The 26,630-nt window shown below is 43.1% G+C and overlaps 1 protein-coding gene across 3 annotated transcripts in view; it reads right to left on the bottom strand.

Moving 5' to 3' along the window:
* IGSF5 (immunoglobulin superfamily member 5) overlaps positions 1–26,630 on the bottom strand; it is a 53,646-nt gene that overhangs the window by 1,172 nt on the left and 25,844 nt on the right. For 2 of the 3 annotated variants that reach the window (XM_055570380.1, XM_055570381.1), the window contains 3 exons: positions 13,050–13,074; positions 11,516–11,616; positions 10,313–10,386 (listed from right to left, as the gene is read on the bottom strand). In XM_055570380.1, coding sequence (XP_055426355.1) covers positions 10,313–10,386; positions 11,516–11,616; positions 13,050–13,074 — 200 coding nt within the window. Of the gene's footprint in view, positions 1–10,312; positions 10,387–11,515; positions 11,617–13,049; positions 13,075–16,500; positions 16,639–26,630 lie in introns of all 3 variants that reach the window. The other variant, XM_055570379.1, reaches the window with a different exon arrangement.

Below are 26,630 nucleotides of genomic sequence, written 5' to 3'. Positions count from 1 at the left end.
AATTGATGAACTGACTCCATGTAGATCATCCATCTATCTCCTCAGACAGTTTTCCTGGCTCTTACATTCCCCTTCTGAAATGCACTCCCAAACAGACCACTCACTCCTCCAAGGGGCCAATGCCTGTGGAAGAGTAATTCCCTGTTAGAATACATGCAGTATATCTGGAGAAAAACATGATCTGAAAGGATACATGCATCCCAGTGTTTATTGCAGCACTGTTTACAATAGTCAGGACATGGAAGCAAACTAAATGTCCATCGACAGAAGAATGGATAAAGAAGGTACATAATACAATGGAATATTACTCAGCCATTAAAAAGAATGAAATAATGCCATTTACAGCAACATGGATGGACCTAGAGATTGTCATACTGAGTGAAATAAGTCAGACAGAGAAGGAGAAATATCATATGACATCCCTTATATGTGGAATCTAAAAGAAATGATACAAATGAACTTACAAAACAGAAGCAGACTCACAGACTTAGAGAACAAACTTATGGTTGCAGAGGAAAAGATAGGGGGAAGGGATAGCTAGGGCGTCTGGGATGGGCATGTAACACATTGCTATATTTAAAATGGATAACCAAAAAGGACCTACTGTATAGCACAAGGAACTCTGCTCAATGTTATGTGGCAGCCTGGATGGGAGGATGGGTTGCAGGAGAATGGATACATGTATATGTATGGCTGGGTCCCTTCTCTGTTCGCCTGAAACTATCACTACATTGTTAATTGTCTACGCAGGTGGTGCTAGTGGTAAAGAACCCACTTGCCCATGCAGGAGACGTAAGAGATGCAGGTTCAATCCCTGGACCCAGAGGATCCCATGGAGAAGGAAGGGCATGGTAACCCACTCCAGTATTCTTGCCTGGAGAATCCCATGAACAGAGGAGCCTAGCAGGCTACAGTCCATAGGGTTGCAAAGAGTCGGACACGACTGAAGTGACTTAGCACACATGCATACACCAATGCAAAATAAAAAGGTTTTAAAAAATAAAAAATAAATTACATGCAGTGTATTTTCCTGCCCATCCTGAAGATACTGGCTGAGACTGCAGGGCCCTGGAGCTGCATTTAACATCTTAAATAATGTAACTGGCCACCATGAATAATTAAGGTCACAATGGAACTGCAGCGAGTCTTGGGGATGGCACCACTCTGACTCCTGGTCTTAATTCATTGATTCCCGGTCACACAAGGAGAACCTTGTGGCTGACGGGGCTGCATCGTGCCACAAGGATGGTGCTTCTGTTGTGATGATGCCTGGGGTTTTGCTGTTGTTTGTCTTTTCCCCATGACATGGTTGCACCAACCAATGTTGTTTTCTAAATTTATAAAGAGTTTATTTCTGTTGGTCTCAGCACAGGAGAGATAAGCAGGGAAGACATAACCCAGGTTTCGAATTATTCATAAGGTCATCCCCCAAAACTAACAGACTTGGAAGGAAAGACACAGAATTGCCTGAAATAACCAGAAAAAAATGGACTGCCAGTGAGTCAAGGAGAGGAAAAGGAGGATTGTTTGTTTTAAATATTCATCATGATGCGAAATATTTGCAAACCCCATGGTTTTGTATCAAAATAAAAGAAGCTTTCCTTTCTCATTGACTGCAATTTTCAGGAAGAAATTTCTGACTTGATCGGTTTTGTGCTAATGAATTAATGGACAGTGACACCTACATTAACTGCACCTCACCACAGAAATTCTTGTCTGGAAAAGAGCATCAGTGTTATATGTCTTTACTGCAGATGCAACCAGAATAGAAATAATCAGAAAGAAAAATGTCATGCTTTGATTAATGCAAATTTTGAAAATCAGTCTCGTTTTTACTTTCTGAGTCTTCCTAAAATTCAGTGCATGATCTGGGATTTCTACAGCCTAAAATCCTCTTTTATTCATTCATATTGAAAGCGTTGTGCCTTCGGATCCACATAAAACATGGGAGATTTAAAAAGTGTTCCCCATACAGCCACTATGGAGAACAGTGTGGAGATTCCTTAAAAAACTGGAAATAGACCTGCCTTATGATCCAGCAATCCCACTGCTGGGCATACACACTGAGGAAACCAGAAGGGAAAGAGACACATGTACCCCAATGTTCATCGCAGCACTGTTTATAATAGCCAGGACATGGAAGCAACCTAGATGTCCATCAGCAGATGAATGGATAAGAAAGCTGTGGTACATATACACAATGGAGTATTATTCAGCCATTAAAAAGAATACATTTGAATCAGTTCTAATGAGGTGGATGAAACTGGAGCCTATTATACAGAGTGAAGTAAGCCAGAAAGAAAAAACACCAATACAGTATACTAACGCATATATATGGAATTTAGAAAGATGGTAACAATAACCCTGTGTACGAGACAGCAAAAGAGACACTGATGTATAGAACAGTCTTATGGGCTCTGTGGGAGAGGGAGAGGGTGGGAAGATTTGGGAGAATGGCATTGAAACATGTAAAATATCATGTATGAAATGAGTTGCCAGTCCAGGTTCGATGCACGATACTGGATGCTTGGGGCTGGTGCACTGGGACGACCCAGAGGTATGGTATGGGGAGGGAGGAGGGAGGAGGGTTCAGGATGGGGAACACATGTATACCTGTGGCGGATTCATTTTGATATTTGGCAAAACTAATACAGTTATGTAAAGTTTAAAAATAAAATTAAAAAAAAAAAAGAAAAAAAAAATATAAAAAAATAAATAAATAAAAAGTGTTCCCCAACTACGATGCCTCATGGTTATGGAGTATGTCAATGTCAGGCCACTTCCATGTGACCCCCCTCACAGCCCCCAACAAGCATCTTGAATCCTCTGTGCTCTGCAGTAAGCTCCCTGCAGTGGGGTCGTGAACATGGGTCATTTCAAATGAACAGATGTAAGTGAATCTCCAAAACTCGGGGATGATGTCCCCTTAGGAATGATGCAATACATGTCTGTTATGTTTTCACGCTGAGCCACAAATGAATTTTCCTCAAAGCAGATTGCCCAGGAGCGCAGTGAAAATGTCCATTCTTCAGCCATATCTCCCAGAGATTCTGGCCCAGAGAGCCTGGAAGAGACTCAGGAGGGAGAATTTTAACAAGCCCCTGAAGTGCGTCTCTGTCCTGAGGACCACTGCTCGGTCCCCTGGTACCCAGACTACCGTGTTTCTAGGTGCCGGCTTCATCTCCACACTCAGCGAGCATTCCTCGGGACCCAGAATATGGGAGAAACACTCCCCACTTCTTCCAGCTGTAACAGTAATAAGGACTTTCTCTCTCAGCCCCTGGTAAAGAGTCCCAAGTTCGGGGGGACCCGGCAGGGCAGTGGGCTGAGAGGCGGGGATGAGCATGGGAGGTGCTCCAGGAGGCTACCGGGGGCCACTTCCCTTGATTTAAATGCCTGCGACTCCCAGTGGACCTGACCTACATCAGCCATGGCCTCTGGTAGCTCCAGACCACAGTGGCTGGCCTTATGTGGAGGCAACCTCCAGCCCATGGCCTGTCCCCAGTGACACTGCCCCAGAGCTGAGCCCTCACCCCTTCTGAAGTCCTCAAGGACCTTCAGCACTGAAAGAACCGGAGACACCTGGGGATCTGAAAAAAGAGCTTCCCCACGGCAACTATGGTGACCTTCCCATGGCAGTGCGGGCCTCCGGTGTTCTGGACCTTAACAGGGAGGGTGTCGAAGGAGCGAGAGTTACGGGGGCTGATGCCACGGCAGATAGGGTTTTACCCCTTCCTGGACAAAGGAGCCTGGCAGGCTACAGTCCATGGGGTCGCAAAGAGTGGGACATGACTGAGCGACTGTCACTCACTCACTCACAGTATGAAGAGGGTTTCCCTGGTGGCTCAGACAGTAAAGAATCTGCCTGCAATGAGGTAGACCTGGGTTCAATCCCTGGTTTGGGAAGACCCCATGGAGAAGGAAATGATGACCTACTCCAGTACTCTTGCCTGGAGAATTCCATGGACAGAGGAGCCTGAGATCAGTTCATGGGGTCGCAAAGACTTGGACATGACTGAGTGACTAACACACACACACACAAAGTATTAAGGAGCCAGGCTCCTGTTCAGTAACTGCTGAGCATTAGTTGTAATTAAATTCACACCTGGTGATGTATGATGAGGACACAGCATGTGGATGCTCTCAGCAGCCTGGGGATAGAGATACAGATGGTAGAACTCTGCGTAGGACTGAAGGGAGGGTGAGACTAACTCCCCAAACAGCCTGCTCCTCGGCACCTGTACTCAACTCTGAGCAGGTGTGGTCACAGACCCCAGGGCCTCCTCTCCTTGTAGCAGGGTCCACATGATGCCAGCAAGAGTGCTGCTGCCTCTTTAGTCGCTCAGTCATGTCAGCTCTTTTGCAACCCCATGAACTGTAGCCTGCCAGGCTCCTCTGTCCATGAGATTCTCTAGGCAAGAATACTGGAGTGGGTTGCCATTTCCTTCTCAAGGGGATCTTCCTGATCCAGGGATGGAACCTGCATCTCCCACACTAGCAGGCAGATTCTTTACCGCTGAGCCACCTGGGAATCGTATGGTGTGCAGGCAGCATGGGTCCTGGAGAGCGGTCCAGTAAATCCCAGCCCAGTTCAGTTAACATGAATGTCTTGGGACTCTGAGCAAATCATAAGTATTGCTCAGGGTGAAATGACAAAGTAGCCAAGTTGATCTTTGGCAACATCCCACTGTCCCCACCTACAAGGTCATTTCTGTCTTAGGCAATAACCCTTCAATCCAGCCTTGTGTCAGAAACCCCTCCACTGGCTCTAAAATGCAGAGATGCCCAGGCTGCCCCACCACCAGCTGGACTGGGCCAGGAGATCCACGGTGGGGGGGACCAGGAACCTGGGTACCCCAAAGGCCACACCGATGACTCTCCTATGCACTGCACCCGGGGCCCTTCAGGGTCCCCCTTCCCTGGATCATTTGAACAAGACAGTCTTGAAGAAGCCCTGAGGGACCAAAATTACAAAGGAGCAAGATGACCATTTGACCTGGAATCATGCACCTGTCTTCAAGGACCCGAAACAAAACATTGCATACTCATCTACTCTGGTCAAATAGTATTTTTGTCCTGATTGCATTGTGGTGAGCAGTCTATAAGCACTCAGGCTCCTGGTGTCACTTTACTCGTAACAGCGTAATGCTGGGTGTTGAGGACATTCTCCAGTAGAGGGAATTAGTGTTTAATGAGCAATCCAGAATGCCGTGCCAGACTGCACAGAGTCCACGGCCTCCCACTACCTAAGACCTCCTGAAGATGTGGAGGGTAAGTAAGACATCAGCTGAGATGAGAAGGCGGAGTGGGGAGAACACACACAGGTGGACTCATGAGATGCTGGACTAGTCAAAGGCAAGACGGCCCTGCTCTGAGACCCGCTGACCCGGGGCAGGAGCCTCAGCTGCTCTCACATACACGCCCTGTCTCCATCCACGGGACGGGCATCTGACCCAACCAGCTCTGTGGTGAGGAGCCCGGGCTACACTTTTGCTGCAAGCTGACTCACAACCTGAGATCTCTCCGGTTAACTCACAGGCTGCTCAGGAACTGAGCCTAGCTCAGATTTTCTATAAAATTGTGTCATCCGTAGTCAACCACCCTGAAGTCTAACCAGCCAGCTCTTGGGCAGGAATCTCACTGGGCACCTGCTCTGGGCCCCTGAGGTGGGTGGCAACACCCCCACAGCCGCATAGACAGCAGAGTGAACAAACTGACTCACAGGGAGGCCCAGGGAGAGGAGGGCAGAACAGAAGGACAAGGGACGGGGCTCTGACTCTCAGCTGCCTGTCCTGGGCCCTCCAGGGAGCAGGGATCACTGCACAGGGAGAAAAGTTACAGGGAAAGAAATCACAGTGTACTGTCCTTGCTCTGTGGCCTAAGAAGTTCTGAGGAGGGTCCACAGCCCCGGCAGAGTGGGCAACGTGGCCACACAGACCAGCTGCAGGCCTGGCTGTGGCAAGTTCTAAAGGAACCTCTCGCTAAAGGTGGCCTGGACCTGCTCCTACAAGCTGTGGCTTGACCACCTGGTGGGTCTCCAGGGGCCAGATCACCACATGCAGGACTGTGTCCTCTTTGGAACTAGGACATGGGAGGGAACTACTGAAGGCCAAGCCCTTTCCTCTATGGACCATCTTCTTCCCGCCCTCCTCCTTTTTTGATTAAGTTGGAGTACAAGAATGTCGTGCTCGTTTCAGGTGTCCAGCAAAGTGATTCACCTGTACGTATACTTTTTCAGATTCTTTTTATAGATTATTTTACTCTCATAGGTTATTACAAAATATTGAATATAGTTCCCTGTGTTCTACAGTAGGTCCTTGTTAGTTATCTATATAGAGTGATGTGTATCTGTTAACCCCAAACTCCTAATTTATCCCTCCTCTCACTTTCCCCTTTAGTAACCATAATTTCGTTGTCTATGTCTGCAAGTCTGTTTTGTAAATAAGTTGATTTGTATCACTTTGTAGATTCCACATAGTTGTGATAGCATATGATATTTGTCTGTTCCCTCCCTCCTTTAGGGCTTCTGTGGTGGCCCAGTTGTAAAAAATTGCCTGCAAAGCAGGAGACCAGAGTTTGATCCCTGGGTCAAGGAGTTCTCCTGGGGAAGGGAATAGCTACCACTCCAATATTATTGCCTGGAAACTTCCATGGACAGAGGAGCCTAATGGGCTACAGTCCATGGGGTCGCAAAGAGTCTGACACGGCTGTGCAACTAACACAATTCTTCCCTCCTTTAAGGGCCTCACAGGAAGCATAATCCACGGTACACCTCAAGTCCAGGTTTCCCAAATGGGCAATGAGGACACAGTGCCTGGACCCACACCTGCAAGACACCTTTTGCTGAAGGATCAAAGATGGACCTTTTCAGAAATGTGTTTGTCCTAAGTTCCCTTGCTTAGAAAAATCCAGCTATTTAAAAACCTTTGTCAGTTTCTAGCTCAGGCAAAAATAGTTCATCTTCCTTGCATCCTCTCTGATCTTTAAGAAACCTGGTGCTCTGGCTGAGGTGCCCTGCTTGCCTAGAAACCTTACAAACACTTCAAGAAGCATGGGGGTGTGTTACTAGCCCCCAGGGCCCAGCACCTCGATGGCCACTGTTCTTTTTCCACCAATAGATTATCTAACTTGTTACACGTTAAAGAAGAAGAAACATCCTAAATTTCTCTCCCTGAATATTTTTTTCATCATATATATTTTTCATCGAAGTTCCACTAACTTACGTTTCAGGTGCACAGCAAGGTGATTCAATTATACATATACACATATATTATTTTTCAGATTATTTTCCATTGTAGGTTATCATAAGGTATTGACTATGGTTCCCTGTGCTATACAGTAAATCTTTGTTGCTTGTTGTGCGTCTATTTTTTTTTATTGGAATCTAGCATTTCATTCATACTAAGTCAAATAAGTGAAGTCAAAATGTCATAAATTTTTTAGTTAGGCAAAAATTCATAAGTTTTCTAAGATATATATTATACATACTATTTATATATGTACGAAAAAGCTTTTCTACTGTGCTTGAGAAAGAACATCAAAAAAAGAAAAGGAAGAGATGGAGAAATTGGAAAACAAACTAAATGAAATGTCTCCCTGTATATTTTCAAAACAACACTTTGAACTGAGTGTCCCCTCAGAGCTCTGAACGCCATCCTCCTGTATACAAGCACACCCATAGTCCCCCCTTTCTCTTCATTTATATCAGGGATACGGGACATGACCCCCTTCTGTATCTCCTCCCCACTGCCCCGTCCTCCATCCCAGACCTGAGCCCTGTGATTTCTCTGGTGGAAAGACACATGCCATGTAACCACAGGAAGGCCACTGAAGTAATGACTGGCTTAAATGTGTCCTTGGGATGACCATGCTTGACACTGAGGGAGAGCCCCTTCATCAGCACGCAGTGCCCACTCAGGTCCGGTCGTGGGGTCTGGACAGGAAACGCCCATCACAGCTTGGCAATTGCTCCCTTTCACCCACCACCTCTTAAGTCAAGAGACACTGGCCCTTCAAAGGGGAAACTGTTGCATTGCTACAGACAATAGATACATGTGCCCACAGGAGCAGCTTGATGGGAAGAGTTTTACCTCTCTATTCCCTGCCACCCAGCCTGAGGCAGTAGCTCAAACTCCTACCAGGAGCTCACAATTTGTCACGCAGGTCCATCTGCTTCTGTGCCTCAAACCCCTCATACATCTTCCTGCCTGGCTACCTTAGTTGCTGCTAACAGCATCATTTAGCTCCTCTGGATACATGGATAAACATCCATCAAGGTCCCCTTCCCTGCACAGGCCTGGGAGGCACATGTCTCTGGCAAGATGTACGTATGGAGCTGGGTCTCAACTGCAGGGAGGCATATTACAGCCGGCAGCCAGCTGGAAGCTGAAGTGAACATCAATGCCAGGAAAGAAGGATGGGGCTTCGAAGGCATGCACTCAGCAGTAGCGCCTCAGGCAGGTACCAACTCCGAGGCCAAACAGAGCTACGGCTATGTGATCCACAAGCTGTCGGAGCCCCAAGCTGCGAGTCTGGCTTCCCCAAAATCTAGCAGAGGAGAACACCCATTGGGGATACTAAGGCAGAACCGCATCTAAGTGCTTCTCCTTTGAAGATGCACAAGTTAGAAAATGGCCCTGGTTAGACACACATTTGTATTTTGTTTGTTGTTTGAAGTAATTTTTACTAGGCTATAGTTGCTTTACAATGCTGTGTTAATTGCTGTTGTACAGCAAATTGAAGCAGCCATGCATATACATACGCGTCTGTACTCAGTTGCTCAGTCATGTCTGACTCTTTGCAGCCCCATGGACTGTAATTTCCCAAGCTAGAATACTGGAGCGGGTAGCCATTTCTTCTCCTGGGGATCTTTTCAACTCAGGGATCGAACCCATATATCCTGTGTCTCCTGCGTTGACAGGCAGATTCTTTACCACTGAGCCACCTGAGAAGCCCACATATACATACATTCCCTCTTTTTTGGATTTCCTTCCCATTTAGGTCACCACAGAGCACCAAGTAGAGCTCCCTCAGCTGTACAGTAGGTTCTCATTAGTTGTCTGTTTTACACATGGTATCAATAGAATATATATATTAATCCAGATTCAGAGAACAACCTATGGACACCAAGGAGGGAAGAAGGGGTGGGATGAATTGGGAGATTGGGATTGACATATACACATTTGTTTAATATGATTTTTGGATATAAAGAACCGTATATCCTGCATATGAACTCTAATTCATTCGAGTGATAAGCAATGTTGGTTCAGTGTCAGAAAATGACGAACTGTGTCTCCACGGCTCCTCATGGATGGTTTCTCTTATGTTAATGTCCCCTGGAAGGGCGGTGCCCATCAAAAGTTGCCTAGCAACCAGAAATACCTGCAGTCAATTGTGCTCTGCCCTCACTGTTTACAATAGCTAGGACATGGAAGCAACCTAGATGTCCATTAGCAGACAAATGGATAAGGAAGTTGTGGTACATATACACAGTGGAGTATTACTCAGCTATAAAAAGGAACACGTTTGAGTCAATTTTAATGAGGTGGATGAAATTAGAGCATATTATACAGAATGAAGTAAGTCAGAAAGAGAAACACAAATACTATATATCAATGCATACATATGGAGTTTGGAAAGATAGAAACAATGATCCTATATGCAAGGTAGCAAAGGAGAACAGACTTTTGGACTCTGTGGGGGAAGGTGAGGGTGGGATGATTTGAGAGAACAGTATTGAAACATGTATATTACTATATGCAAAATAGATGACCAGAGCAAGTTCAATGCATGAAGCAGCACACTCAAAGCCAGTGCTCTAGGACAACCCAGAGAGATAGGGTGGGGAGGGAGGTGGGAGGGAGTTCAGGATAGGGGGGACATATGTGTACTGATGGCTGATTCAGTTGATGTATGCCAAAGCCATCAGAATATTGTAAAGTAATTACCCTCCAGTTAAAATAAATATTTTTAAAAAGCATATGAGAAAAAATAAAATTTTTTTAAAAATCATGCTCTTCCTGGTGCCCCAGGCTCACACATCCGTCTGCACATCCCACATCTCTGTGTGGACGTCTAACAGACTCCTCAATATTACCAGTCAATAATTACACTTTTGATCTTTTCCCAAAAAACCTGCTCCATGGGGAGAGATACTACGTGTTCTGGTCCGGTTCCGCAACACTGTCCCATTGACTCAGAGGTGGGCAAATGCCACATTTGTCCATCATGAAGATAACATAATCACCTGCCATGAGGCAAGGGTGTTTAATGGCAAAAAAAAAGTCCAAAAGGGGGAGAAGGTCTGAATCACCTGATGAGGTTGCCTATTGCTGCGTTGCTCTGGAACACCAGCTTCAGAGGACTTGGCATGGAGGGAAGCCGGCTCTGCAACAGAAAGAAGATGTTTTTAGAGTCAGAAGTGACCCAAATCCCACTGCCTATTCTAACAACTCTGACGCATAAAGAAATACTTTTATGTACCCCTGGCATCAATCATTCCTAACCACAAACGGCTTTTTTAAAGTTTACTTGATGGGACATACTTTTAGAGATTTATCTTTCTAATGAAATAAAAATATAGCAAAAGGACTCAAAATCGATTCCTTTCTTGAGAAGTTAGTCTCATTCAGAAACAAGACGAATCCATAGCTTTAACGTCTGATGGGGGGAAATAGACACAGTGGGAAAAGGGGTCCAGAGAGATTCAGTTTGGGCCACAATTTTGGTCAAAGGACTTGATTCATTGCTCTAAATACTAATGAATAAATATTCTATCACAGGAAATTTTGCAAGAGACTATGATGGGATTATTTGAGGAAATTGTCCATGCTTGGTGATATTCCTTTGAATCTGAAGCATACAATTTGGAATGTACATAGGAGGGAGGCACAAAAGAATGGAAAGAAAAGAGCTAACGAGAAGAGAGTCCCAGTCTTAGTGGAGAAAACAGTTTTGAGCATCTCTGCAAGAATCGATTAACCAAAAATCTTCCTGTGGAATTGGATTTGCCGGCAAATTGTTAGGGCCAGCCCCCAACTTCTAAGGGGTAATTTGTACAGTCTCTCTCTCAACTGCTTTGAAAAGGATCTTGATTCAGATCCTACCTGTGTCCTTCACTACTGGCAGTGGCTTCAAAGAGCCCATTATGACTATCAAATTGAAAAGGAAAGATTTCTTCTGAATTTCAGATTTAACTGAAGTTTTTGGGAAGTAACTCCAATGTATAAAAATGCCTCCTCACACACTTTAAGGTAGAATAATTAAAAAAAAAAAAAAACATTGAAAAAAATTATTTTAAAAAACAAATTTTCACCTCAATTTCTTTTAACTTTAGATAAACAGGTGGGTTTTTACTGTTATTGTCTCCTAGAATATTTCTAGTTCTGGAATGACTTCTTCTAAAAATTACACCCCAAATAATGACCGCCAACAGCTAAGCAGATGCCTTCAGAACTGGTGTTCGGTGGGCCAGCTCCTCCTCCGACACACTCCCTGTCCAAACCCAGCCACTCACGTGTGGTCCTTGACTCATCTGAATGGTAGCCATAGTTTTCGTTTGCACTTTTCAACTTTGTCCCAACAGTGTCTTTGCTTGTCTTCACAGTTGCAGATTTCCTAGAATTAGACCATTTGAAAAAGCCAATGTTCATCAGCAAGAGATGTTCGGGTCTCACTGTCCACCCAGTGCATTCACACACAAAGAACTTAACACAAGGCTGAAGTTCAGGCCCTGGATCCTAGAGGGTGGCCAGCATCAGGATGGACTTTCATACCCACCAGGATGGCTATGTAGACTCCTGTATGCTCACACACTCCCCTTCTGGGAAGAAATGGAACTTTATCATGACAGGTCCATTAACTCCAATCCCCACGTGGTTGATACTCAACTCTCAGAAACCAGTGACTAAATAAAGCAGAGTTGGCCAGCTATGACCCACAGACCAAATCTGGGCCCCCATCTGTTTCTATAAATAGAATTTTATTGGAACTCGTCTGCTTCCATACTGTCTGTGGCTGCTTTCCTGTTAGAGCAACAGAGTTGAGTAGCTGTGACAGAAAGCATGTGGCCCACAAAACCAAAGAGATTTACTATCTGGCCCTTCATAGAAAAAGTCTGCCTCTAAAATAAAGCAAAAATTGGTACAGCTTCCCAGGGGAAGGAAGTTTGGCAGTAGATATCCAAAGATTTTAAAATATTTATGCTTTACCACTTAGAATTGATTATCAAGCAAGGGAAATAAGCAAGGGTATGTGCAAATATTTACCTGAAAGGATGTTCATTCATGAGCTAATGATGATTACATACAACTTCCTTAATCACATGTAGCCAGAAGATATTTTAAATTGTAGCATTATACGTATTAAAATTGTCTAATAAGATACTGAAAGCTGGATGTGGTTTTAACATTCCCAACAAAACCACCACTTGTCTAGAAATCCCTCCCTTGACTGCATTTATAATTATGTAAATATTGTAGACATTTTAACTGGTTATTATAAGTCCTTGATGTAGTTACCTTAAAAATGCTTGCAGCTATATATGGACAGCTGTGAGAAGGGCAGGAATGTTTCCATCCCTCCCCCAGCGGGGTAAGCAGTGAACACTCCTAACCTGTCTGCCTAGTCAGCTTCATTGCCTTAAGCAACCTAGCTGGTCTCGCTGTCTCCACTGCCCTGGAAGTTCCAGTAGGACCTCTGCCTGATTCTTAAAATGGTCCTCAGATCCCTAGCCATGACTTAAAGCAGGAGGGCACCAGTCATGGTACAGAGTGTCCTCTTGTGGAAAGAGTGGCGAATGCCAGACACCAAGTAAAAATCTACTCCACTTTCCTAAGTGAGCAAGTCAAACACAGGCAGTAGGAACCCATCTATTTTATTCTACAGTTAATATCGCCCTATGAGTTGGTGATTGGCATACATGTTTTTCAGAGTTGTCCACTTTTAGTGCCTTATTTTGAGTAATATAGTCCTAAAATCCCACAGCTGTGTGTGTTGGTTGATTTTCATTTGTTTTTATTTTCAGAAAATTGATGTGATCTCAGACTTACCTTATTTGACTTTGATAACTGGATTCTGCCAAAAGAGAAAGAAAAGGAACAAAATTACATTAGCAAAATCAGGGTAGTTCTTCTGAAAATAAAATCACATCAATTTTTATAGGCCCCTAATTTTAAACACACACATAACTGAGTGTTTGTGATCCAACAGGTATTTAGTTCCCTAACAGTGAACTACCAAATGACTTAAAACATAAGGAAAGTAGAATTCACTGTTCACTATCATAAATAGATATATTTATGATACTTGGGTACCTGAAATACAGTAGGGGCTGAGTATGTACTTAGTGAGTACTGAATCTGATTCCTGAGGTTATAGAGACTCCATTAGTTCACCATGAGGACTCTGTTCCCAGTCTCTGCTGCCGATCCTTCAGTGCTTACCTGTCCAGACATCATGACAGTGCTATGCAAGGTGTTATTTCATTTAATCGTTACAACAATCCAAGAGGTAAGTGTTAGCATTATCATATTTTTAACAAACTAGATACTATTGCACAAGGGTAACTATGTTTTTAACAGATAAGGAATTATATTGCTTAAGCATTATAGTTCTTCATTCTAAAATACATTTTCAGTCGATATGTACCAATAGTATCAACTCATACAGTTCTGCCCACCCCTCAAAAGCTCTTGTTAAAATGCTAGTGTTTTTAGTCGATGGATTCTTGGGCTGGAAGGAATCTAGCATTTCAACATGGGGAGCAACACAGCCCCCACGATAGACCCAGCCCATCTGGCTCTAAAACCAGTGTGTTTTGCACGCCTTCCTGTCTACCGCCCCTATGCATCTTGCTTTATTGAGATCCAAAAAATATTCATTTTCCTTGTTTTTTGGATAATGTTCTCACTTATTTTCAGTTCTAACAACATTACTGATTGACACCTCAAATTGAACCTCAGAAGCAATCTTATTTGAGTTGAAAGGAAGAGATTGGTCTCCCTGTGGTGATAGAGGATGCTGTTGTGTTCCAGTCAGGTTCAGTCTGAAGGAGAGGGACCCCTGGTCCAGCTGCTCTAGAAGCATGGATTCCCAAAGCCTCCAGGCCATGCTGAGTGGGGTCCCCAGCCATCCTCAGTCAGTCCCCAGAAACCAGGAAGAGCACTGAGAATTCCTCGGGCACCAAAAAAGTGGAGCACCAGAAAATAATTTTTTTGTTTTTATTTACTTATTTTTTTGGCCACACCATATGGCATGCAAGATCTTAGTTCCCCAAGCAGGGATTGAACCTGTGCCACCTGCACTGGGAGCATGGAGTCTTAACCACTGGACCATCAGGGAAGTTTCCTGAAAATACTTTTTAAAATCCTTGAATTTTAACAGTTTTAAGCATGGAAATAATTATCATGTGGAAGTCCAAGACTTTGCTGGATCCTCTACGTTTACGTCAAGGTGAAGTGTAGTGTCCATTGTGAATCAGCTTTTCAGAGATAAATAAAAGATAAACTGTAGGACAGATCACATAAACTTTTATTAGGTTAATTTATTTAATTCTCCTAACCAGTCTCTGGGCTTCAATGGTGGTTCAGTGGTAAAGAATCCACCTGTAAAGAGAGAGACGTGAGTTCGATCCCTGGGTCAGGAAAATCCCCTGGAGGAGGAAATGGCAACTTACTCCAGTATTTTTGTCTGGGAAATCCCATGGACAGAGGAGCCTGGTGGGCTACAGTCCATGAGGTCACAAAAAGTCAAACATGACTTAGCAACAACAACAACAGCAACAACCAATCTCTAGGATAGGACTTATCCTCATTTTGTAAACGAGGAAACTAAGAATCAGAGGATCTCTGGGTGCACAACCCATGTGGACCAGACCTTCTTATTAGGCTGGTGTGGAGCAGACAAAAGCCTAGGAGATTCAGAAGTCCAAATAACCAGAATGTTCTTCAACCATACCACAATAGCTAATGTCAAAAATAATAATCTGAAGGCAACAAGCAATCCTCATCTGTTTTGAATTAAAATTTAAGTTATCCATAGTTTTCATTAAAATTCAGTGGGGTTGGTAATGCATCTGTGATATACAGGATAACTCCCAAGGAAAAATAAATTTCCATCAAATATGGGTCAATAGGGGTTCACTACTTTTCATTTCTGTTTCCTAGAGAATAAAAGTACGTTGTTGTTTAGTTGCTAAGTCCAACTCTTTTGCAACCCCATAGACTGTAGCCTGCCAGGCTCCTCTGTCCATGGAATTCTCCAGGCAAAAATACTGGAGTGGGTTGCCATTTCTTTCTCCAGGGGATCTTCCGAACCCAGGGATCGAACCCGTGTCTCCTGCATTGGCAGGTGACTGAGCCACCACAGAAGTCTGAATAGAGGTATAGCACAGAGGTAATTCTCCAAGGACAAACTAAACCCATACAGGAGCTAAGTCTAGGCAAGTAGCCCAGTTAATGCAGGACAATGCACATCACGTGAAATATAGCACTAAGAGAGCTAGTCCAAGTAAAAGAGGTAGATAACATGGTGCCTGGCAGACATGCAGAAAGTGCTCATCAAATCACATAGTGCTAGTAAAATTAAAAGTACAATTAAACTGACATGTAGCCAAACATCAAAACTCTGACTTTAAGAAAAAAATTCAAATAAGAGTAGATGGAGGTTTTAGGAGAGAAAGAAAGACAAAGATGGACACACACTCAACACTTGGGTAGTCCTGAGTGGTACCTTGAGGTACCCCTTGGGTAGTCCTGAGTCCATACAACAAAGTGCCTGTGGTTTCCAAAACCATGGACTTACTCCCACCCTAACATTGATTAACTCACCCTGAGGTTGAGCCTGCCCCTAGACAAGGCCACTGCCTTCACATATCTTGGAGTATCTCAAAAGACTTCATTTAGAAGATGTGTACTTATATTTATTAATTTTATTTGTACTATTTTTGTTAACAAAAGACCATGTTTTTCTTTCTACCACTGCATTGATATTCACCTAGAAAAGGAGAGTCGGAATCCTACAAAATAGAAAATAATCTTTTGATGTGCTCAGATAGGTGGATATTATTTTAAAAAGAAAAAAAAAGCATAGTATCTGAATGACATATCAAAATAACCTTATATCCTTGCAAATCATGAAGTAGGAAATGGCAACCCACTCCAGTCTTCTTGCCTGGAAAGTTCCATGGACACGGGGGCCTGGCAGGCTGCAGTTTGTGGGGTCTCAAAGAGTCGGACATGACTGAGCACACACGCCTTGCAAATAAACACACAACCATCTCTTAACCTTCTCAGGGTGTGAAGATCTATCTTCCTTGAAGGGTTGGCTCAGGCTTCCTTCCATGAGAAAGTCCTTTCCTTCTCTACTAATTTCATGCATTTCCTTTCAAGGACTCTAAAAGCCAATGCATCTTTTGAAAGAGCAGATGAGCTAATGAACTACAAATCCTTGTACCAAAAATTTAAAAACATATACAAATCTATGTGAACAAAAGTAAATTACCTTCTTTCTCTGTCCTGGAGACACAGCAGCAGAATATTATAATCAGAACAATGATCAGGATCAAAAGCAACGACAATGACACAGCAAGTAGAACTATGGCCCAGGTAGGCAATGGTGTACCTGGCTTATCAATACTGTCTACAAGGTAGAAAGGAGAAAAAAATATATTTTAGTGATGCTTGCCGTTGTCAAGGGTATGTAATCACTGAATCTGCCACACTATAAATTAGAATACATTTTCCGACAATATTGTAACTATTGGATCTGCTACAGCCAGATGTCAAAGGCCAAGTTCCCTTCGGTGTGATTAAATATTCAATGTTCTACAGTATCTTCCATTACTTTCTCATCCATTTACTGCTACTAATAAATACCTGCCTAGTAACACAGTCCAAACATTCTCTGGTCAACGCCTCTAACATTCCTGAGAGGTGGATAAGCTAGGCTGTGCCACTCCCTAAGGTTGGAACAGTGGTTTCCATGCTCTGATATCATTTACTTACTCAAGAAATGCTTATTGACCAGATACATGCCCAGGAGTAGGATTGCTGGATCAAAACTCTAATTTGAAAAGAAACACGCACCCCTTTGTTCACAGCAGCACTATCCACAATAGCTAAGACTGGAAGAAAGCTAAATGTCTATCAACAGATGAATGGGTAAAGAAGATGTGGTACACAATGGAATACTAGTCAACCACAAAAAAAAAATGAAATAATGCCACTGGCAGCAGCATGGGTGGACTTAGAGATTATCATATGAAGTGAAGTAAGTCAGAAAGAGAAAGACAAATATCATATGATATCACTTGTATGTGAAATCTCAACTACAACACAACTGAACATATTTACAAAATGGGAACAGACTGACAGCTTCAAACACAAACTTACAGTTACCAAAGGGGAAAGGGGGTGGAGGAGGGATGAATTAGGAGTTTGGGAATAGTGGATACAGGCTATTACATATAGAATGAATTTACAATAAGGTTTACTATATAGTACAGGGAAATATATTCAAAATGCCCTGTGATAAACCATATACCACCTGATGTGAAGAACTGACTCATTAGAAAAGACCCTGATGCTGGGAAAGACTGAAGGCAGGAGGAGAAAGGGACAACAGAAGATGAGATGGTTGGATGGCATCACCGACTCAATGGACACGAGTTTGAGCAAGCTCTGGGAGTTGGTGATTGACAGGGAAGCCTGGCGTGCTGCAGTCCATGGGGTCGCAAACAGTCAGACACGACTGAGCGACTGAACTGAACTGACCTATTCAGTGTTTCAAGTCATGCCTCATCACCAATTTATTTTCAGGAATGGAAACAACTGGTAAACTTTTGGAGTTGCTGTTATCTAATTTACATTAATGTATCCAGCAGTACTATAACATTGTAAAGGTGTTTCCCCCAGAAAGTACTGACAATGATGTGATTTCCAAGTTGTTCATGGCAAAGACATGTTCCTTAGAAAGAGTTTTGATGTATGCAGCTTTAAATAGGGTTCTGAAATCATGATCATGCAAAATACATTGTACTAATTAAGCAAACCAGAAGTAGTAAGAAAATTTGTAATTATTCTAGAAATGTCTAGATAATTTTAAAAAGTGCAATCAAAACAAAAAGGAGAGCTGGGGAGAGAAAGAAAGAGAGAAGAAAAGCCATTTTGATTTTTCATGGCCATGCCCTAGTGGGAACTTTCCAATACATGTCATATGGTTGTCTAAATTGAAATTTAATCTAATTTAAATTACATACAATTATATACAATTACATATATATATTGTATATGTATATACAATTACATATATATGTAATTGTATATACAATTACTCAGCACCAGTCATACCAGCACATTTCAGGGCTCAGTTGCCCCAAATAAAGAACTTCACCTTCATCAAGGAGAGTCCAGTGGGATCACACCACCTTCCCAATCTTTCCCTGATGGCTAATAAATGCATGAAAAGATGTTCAACGTTGCTCATTATTACAGAAATGCAAATCAAAACTACAATGAGGTATCACCTCACATTGGTCAAAATGGCCAGCATCAAAAAATCTACAAACAATAAGAGAGGGTGTGGAAAAAAGGGAACCCTCTTGCACTGTTGGTGGGAATGTAAATTGATCAGCCATTATGGAGAACAGTATGGAGATTCCTTTAAAAACTAGGAATAAAACTACCATATGACCCAACAATCCCACTTCTGGACATATACCCTGAGCAAACCATAATTGAAAAAGACACATGTACCCCAATATTCATTGCAGCACTATTTACAATAGCTAGAACATGGAAGCAACCTAGATGTCCATTGACAGATGAATGGATAAAGCAGCTGTGGTACATACATTCAATGGAATATTACTCAGCCATAAAAAGTAAACCATCTGAGTCAGCTCTATGAGGTGGGTGAACCTATAGTCTATTACAGAAGTAAGTCAGAGAGAGAAAAACAAATATCATATACTAGTACATATATATGGAATCTAGAAAGATGGTACTGATCAATCTATTTGCAAGGCAGCAATGGAGACATAGACATAGAGAACAGGTTTATGGATATAGTGGGGGAAGGAGAGGGTGGGACAAATTGAAAGAGTAGCATGGAAACAAAATTTTAAAAAATTACCATATGTAAAATAGATAGTGGGTGGGAATTTGCTGTATGACGCAGGGAGCTCAAACTCCATGCTCTGTAACAACCTAGAGGGGTGGGACAAGATGGAAAGTGGGAAGGAGGTTCAAAAGGGAGGGGACATATGTATGCCTATGACTGATTCATGTTGATATATGGCAGAAACCAACACAATATTGTAAAGCAATTATCCTCTAATTAAACATAAATTTAAAAAACAATTTTATAACAACATGTTTAAGTTGATCTGTTTAAATGTGAATTGCTTTTCAAGAAAGTCTGTCACTCAACTCTGGGTGCTTGGGTAGCATCTCAGTGTAAATGTGTGCTATTTTATTAGATATCAGTCATTAGAAAAATATTAAAACAAGAAACTTTCTATGGAGAAAAATAGGATTTGCTTGTAAATCAATGGTCTTCCCACAGTTTGGAACCAGAGACTGTAGCTGAAAAATGTCTCTTGGATTTTCTTTTAGAGTTTTCCTTGAAATCATAGTTTAAAAGGTAAAGGCTCAGAATAAGTTGCATGAGTGGTTATAAATGATCACTAATGCTTTGGTGAAAAGGCAATGGCAACCCACTCCAGTACTCTTGCCTAGAAAATCCCATGGATGGAGGAGCCTGGTGGGCTGCCGTCTCTAGGGTTGCACAGAGTCAGACACGACTGAAGCGACTTAGCACCAGCAGCAGCAGTGCTTTGGTGTTGACCTCTGGGTGCTGACCTCTGGATGAGCAATGATCCCACTGCAGAATAATCCACAGACTTATCTCAAAACAAGCACTGAAATCCAGAGAACTCTGAATTTTGAAGAACTATATAATATAAAAAGATATTTGCCTTTTGTCCTTCATGCAAAGCTTCTCTGCAGTACCCATGATGGCCTTTTTATATTTCTTTCTTTTTTAAACATCTCATATTCAATGCCACCTTAAATGTCTGTGAAACTGGCCACTATAAGGTCCATTCTTCCTACACTTCTGCTCCTATCTAAACTAGATTGTCCCCACAAAGACTGCATCTTATTCTGCTTATACCCCAAGCAACAGGCATATTAAAATTGAGCATGTTGAACCAATGAATCAATCGATGGATGGATAGATGAAGAGACTGTTTCCTTCTAACTCTGCATGGAGAAGAGAAATCTGTGTACTACACTGTCAGCTGCAGCTGAGCCAGAACTGGGACTCACCTTTCTCCTCATATTGAGATGCTTGGACAAGGATTACAGGACTTTAGAAAAGTCAAAACTAATATCTATCTCCACATCAGCCACCATTCTTCTGAGGTAAGCTAGGACAGATAGAGGTAAAAAGAGATTTACCCCCCCCCCAAAAAAATGAAGGGGGATGTAACAGAATTGTCACTCCCCATATCATCCTCCCTAGCCCCATAAATGGAGCTTTAAAACAAGTCAGTCCTTAAATTAGGAGTTTCAGATTAACATATCAGTCAGTCAGTTCAGTCACTCAGTCATGTCGACTTTTTGCAATCCCGTGGACAGCAGCACGCCAGACTTCCCTGTCCATCACCAACTCGTGGAGTTTACTCAAACTCATGCCCATTGAGTTGGTAATGCCATCTAGCCATCTCAATCTCTGTCATCCCCTTTTCCTCCTGCCTTCAATTTTTCCCAGTATGAGCATCTTTTCAAATGAGTCAGCCCTTCGGATCAGGTGGCCAAAGTATTGGAGTTTCAGTTTCAATATCAGTCCTTCCAATGAATATTCAAGACTGATCTCCTTTAGGATGGACTGGTTGGATCTCCTTGTAGTCCAAGGGACTCTCGAGAGTCTTCTCCAACACCACAGTTCAAAAGCATCAATTCTTCGGTGCTCAGCTTTCTTTATAGTCCAACTCTCACACCCATACATGACCACTGGAAAAACCATAGCCTTGACTAGACGGACCTTTGTTGGCAAAGTAATGTCTCTGCTTTTTAATGTGCTATCTAGGTTGGTCATAACTTTCCTTCCAAAGAGCAAGCGTCTTTTAATTTCATGGATGTAATCACCATCTACAATGATTTTGGAGCCCAAAAAAATAGTCTGAAACTGTTTCTACTGTTTCCCCACCTATTTGTCATGAAGTGATGGGACTGGATGTCATGATCCTAGTTTTCTGAATATTGAGCTTTAAGCCAACTTTTCACTCTCCTCTTTCACTTTCATCAAGAGGCTCTTTAGTTCTTCTTCACTTTCTGCCATAAGGGTGGTGTCATCTGCATATCTGAGGTTACTGATATTTCTCCTGTCAGTCTTGATTCCAGCCTGTGCTTCTTCCAGCCCAGCATTTCTCGTGATGTACTCTGCATATAAGTTAAATAAACAGGGTGACAATATACAGCCTTGACGTACTCCTTTTCCTATTTGGTACCAGTCTGTTGTTCCATGTCCAATTCTAACTGTTGCTTCCTGACCTGTATGCAGATTTCTCAAGAGGCAGGTCAGGTGGGCTGGTATTCCCACCTCTTTCAAAATTTTCCAATTTGTTGTGATCCACACAGTCAAAGGCTTTGGCATAGTCAATAAAGCAGAAATAGATGTTTTTCTGGAACTCTCTTGCTTTTTCCATGATCCAGTGGATGCTGGACCAATTTGGTCTCTGGTTCCTCTGCCTTTTCTAAATCCAGCTTGAACATCTGGAAGTTCATGGTTCACGTATTGTTGAAGCCTGGCTTGCAGAATTTTGAGCATTACTTTACTAGCGTGTGAGATGAGTGCAGTTGTGCAGTAGTTTGAGCATTCTTTGGCATTGCCTTTCTTTGGGATTGGAATAAAAACTGACCTTTTCCAGTCCTGTGGTCACTGCTGAGTTTTCCAAATTTGCTGGTATTTTGTGTGCAGCACTTTCACAGCATCATCTTTCAGGATTTGAAATAGCTCAACTGGAACTCCATCACCTCCACTAGCTTTGTTCATAGTGATGCTTCCTAAGGCCCACTTCACTTCACATTCCAGGATGTCTGGTTCTTGATGAGTGATCACATCCTCATGATTATTTGGGTAGTGAAGATATTTTTTGTACAGTTCTTCCATGTATTCTTTCCACCTCTTCTTAATATCTTCTGCTTCTGTTAGGTCCATACCATTTCTGTCCTGTATTGAGCCCATCTTTGCATGAAATGTTCCCTTGGTATCTCTAATTTTCTTGAAGAGATCTCTAGTCTTTCCCATTCCATTGTTTTCCTCTATTTCTTTGCACTGGCCACTGAGAAATATTTTCTTATCTCTCCTTGCTATTCTGCATTCAAATGGGTATGCTGCTGCTGCTGCTTCTAAGTCGCTTCAGTCGTGTCTGACTCTGTGCGGCCCCAGAGACAGCAGCCTGCCAGGCTCCCTGGTCCCTGGGATTCTCCAGGCATGAACACTGGAGTGGGTTGCCATTTCCTTATCCAATGCATGAAAGTGAAAAGTGAAGTCACTCAGTCATGTCTGACTCCTAGCAACCCCATGGACTGCAGCCTACCAGGCTCCTCTGTCCATGGGATTTTCCAGGCAAGAGTACTGGAGTGGGGTGCCATTGCCTTCTCCGTCAAATGGGTATATCTATATATGAAATAGATAAACAACAAGGACCTACAGTATAGCACAGGACAGGAAACTATACTCAATGTTTTATAATAATTTAGGGAAGATAATCTGTAAAAGAATATATACCTGGATCACTGTGCTGTACACCTGAAACTAACACAGCATTGTAAATCATCTACACTTCAATTTAAGAAAATAAAAATGAGATAAAATACAGTATATGGCCAAAAAACAAGCCAGTCCCTTAACATCAGTCACATCTAGAGAGTAACATGACTAGTCCCCTTGCTCCACAGAAGGCAGACTCCCAAGCATCACCTGAAATGCTTGCTGTGCTCATGGATTCAGAGCCAGCTCCCTCGATGCCAAGTCAGGGGTACCCCAGGTGATTCTGAGGCAGGTGGTTGGTGATCCACACTTTGAGAATCCCTGAGTGCAGTCAAGATGTAAACACTGCCCAAACTGCCACATTCCAGGGAACCCCTATATTCTCCCTCCCACTGATATGATGACAAAATTATTAAACCCAGAACTGCTTTAGGATATTCGCACTCTGTCCACTCTTCAGAAGCCTTGTGACTTAGAGAGCTTCGGGTTCCGTGTCAATAGAACAATCAAATTTCATGGTCACTGTGTGCCTATGCTCCCTTTAGCCTTGGGCTCACATGTTAGTAACAATTCTCAGCCCACCAGGCTGTTCAGAAACTCAAGAGGCACGGGTCAGAGTGCCAAACACTGTGAGGTCCAGCGCATGTGTTCCAGATTGCAGTGCTCATCTTAAATTCGGTCTGATGAACTCTTTTTACAAACTGAAGTTTGAAAAAAATAAGAGCTTTTATAAGGGAGCCAGCATAGGTGGGTCTGGTTCAAGATTCAAGAGAAAGGCATGAAATCCTTACTGGAAAAGTCAACACACTGTTGACTTACTCAAACGCTCTATCAGGGGCGTTTCCTTTGCTGCTGGAAAAAACTCTCAGCATGCCAACTTGGGTCAGCTGTTTCTTAGCATGAAAATCTTCCCCCTAATCTTGTACAGCAAGATAACCCTAGGGAGGGCCTATTTGAAGGAAGGGAGGCCACCTCGCTGGCATGGGAGACAGAATCAAGAAAGAGAGAGGGTGATATTGCACCTTGCCTGCCTTTCATGCCCCTTAATTTAATCCCCAACTTCAAAAGAGGGATGCCTGCATTCACCCAAAAGCCCCAGGCTCTCACCAACATGGCAACTTACATCAGGAACCACACAGCTCAGATTTTTGCTTCCTATTGGCTGTGACTTCGCTACACTGGGGGTCAAATCTCCCACAGAGTTTCCCACCTAAAAAAGATTTATGCCCTCTCTCTGCTCCAGGGGAACCCCAAGAAAAGCATGGGGTGTGCATTGTAAACAGATGTAATTTAAGATTGGAGCCACAGAGAGGAAACTTTCTTCAGTTCAGTTCAGTCACTCAGTCATGTCCAACTCTTTGCGACCCAATGGACTGCAGCATACCAGGCCTCCCTGTCCATCACCAACTCCTGGAGCTTCCTCAAAGTCATATCTATTGAGTCAGTGATGCCATCCAACCATCTCATCCTCTGTCAGCCCCTTCTTCTCCCGCCTTCGATCTTTCCCAGTATCAGGGTCTTTTCTAGTGAGTCAGTTCTTCTCAACAGGTGGCCAAAGGATTGGAGTTTCAGCTTCAGCATCAGTCCTTCCAGAGACTGATTTCCTTTAGGATGGACTGGTTGGACCTCCTTGCAGTTCAAGGGGCTCTCAAGAGTCTTCTCCAACACCACAGTTTAAAAGCATCAATTCTTCTGTGCTCAGCTTTCTTTATAGTCCAACTCTCACATCCATACATGACTACTGGAAAAACCATAGCCTTGACTAGATGGACGTTTGTTGGCAAAGTAACATCTCTGCTTTTTAATATGCTGTCTAGGTTAATCACAGTTCTCCTTCCTTACTTTAATAATAACTTTTAATTGATATCACAGTATGTATATATATGTACACACATGCATATATATCACAGGTATCTATGTTTAGCATGAGGCTAATTTTTAAATGAGCAAGGCTTCCCTGGTGACTCAGTGGTAAAGAATCCACCTGCAATGCAAGAGATGATGGTTCAATCCATGGGTCAGGAAGACCCCTGGAGAAGGAAATGGCAACCCACCACAGTATTCTTGCCTGGAAAATTGGATGGACAGAGGAGCCTGGCCAGCTACAGTCCACTGGGGTCTCAAAAGAGTTAGACACTGCTGAGCAACTAAACAACAACAATTTTTAAATGAGCACATTTACAGTGGGTTGAAAGAAAGAGAAACAATAGTCCTATATTGATAAAATGAAAATCATGACAGTGAACAGAAAACACAATCTTGGAATGATCTCATCCATTACCCAACCCCTGCATCATGCAAATAAGACACTCAGAATAAAGCTCCATTAAAGGTTAGCCAAGGGCGCTCAGAGCAGGGAAGCCCCAGAGTCTCTGACTCTGCCACGTTGGGTCTCTAATCTGGAAAATTCCTGCCTGGAAAGTTGCAGCCCAGGTCCTACAAGAATCAGGGACTCTCAGTGGACACCACTCCCTGATTTGTGTCTTAGCAAAGGGTGTGGGCACAATGATTCAAGATGGAAAGCAGATTTGCAGGTACGGATGGATATACTATGGGCTTCTCTGGTGGCTCAGGTGATAAAGGATCTGCCTGAAATGGAGGAGACCCAGGTTTGATCCCTGGGTATATACCTGTTACCTGTTACCCACAAACAGTGACTAAGTAAGGTTACCTCCAAGTTCAACACCACCTGCCTTCTTCCCTACATTCCCTCCCATAACTACCTGCACGCAAGGACTGCAAGACTGAATTTACAGTGTGACTTTAATCTCAGCTCCAAGATTGTCCTTTTCCCATCTGTGAAGAAAAGGAAAATAGATCCCAGGTGCTCTCACAGAAGTGCTCAGAGTTTTAAAAGGGCACATAGACTTTCTCAAAACCAGCAGGATGACTGCAAAATGTCACCACCAGAATGTGCAAAATATGCTCCTATGTGGACCAGAAAGGACATGGGAGATCACTGAATCCACAAATAAATGAGAACCGTGGCTCACTCTCCTGTCCTGTAGGCTCTGGTGCAGGCATTGGGTGTTTTAACCCACTTACTTCTCATACCAATAACCACCCTAGACGGTAGGGATTATTATTAACTGTTTCACAGATGAGAAAACTGAGGCTCAGAGAGGTTAAGTCACCTGCCTAATGTCACACTGTGAGGAAGAAGGCAAGCTGGGAATTGAGTCCACACTGTCTGGCATCAAGCCGTGAAGAGTAGCATCTGATGAGGCTGGGCTGGGGGGCGGGGCCTTAGAAAGTTTCCATTTCAGTAGCTCCTAATCCTGCTTGCTCAGTAATTTGGGAGCTTTTTAAAAAAATAATAATAATAAATGCTGGCTTCCAGACTCTACACAGACTGAGAGAGAACTCTGGGGTGGGGCCTGAGAATCAGCATAAGTGTTAAAACTCCCTTAACAAGCAGCCGAGGAGGGGAAATGCATGTCCTATTCTCTTCCCTGCCCCTCATTTTACCCACAAGAAAACTATGCCACGAAGACATAGGACTTGCCCAATGTCACACAATTAGTGCCCAAATTCCAACAAGGATGGTCACACCCACCACTCTTGCCTGCTCTCAAAAGGACCATGTCCCACAGAACTCAGATCTCACCAGGAATCACCACAGTCTACAAGGCAATCGTGTGTCCTAAAACTACGGCTTCACTTGCTCAGTCTACAGCCTGAACACTAATAAGTTTGCAGAGAAAATGACCCAGACGGTCAGACAGAGGGTTGAGGGAGCTTGGCCCAAGGCAGGAATGAGGGGGGCTTTCACCCTCTTGCTGTCCGTATGTCTGCGATCTTAAAGTCCGTATTACCTCTGTAATCAAGAAAATCAATTTTAAAAGACACCAGCA

The sequence above is a fragment of the Bubalus kerabau genome, chromosome 2 (genome assembly GCF_029407905.1).
Source record: "Bubalus kerabau isolate K-KA32 ecotype Philippines breed swamp buffalo chromosome 2, PCC_UOA_SB_1v2, whole genome shotgun sequence".
In the NCBI taxonomy this organism is placed as follows: domain Eukaryota; kingdom Metazoa; phylum Chordata; class Mammalia; order Artiodactyla; family Bovidae; genus Bubalus; species Bubalus kerabau.
This window is presented reverse-complemented; position numbering and strand designations above follow the sequence as displayed.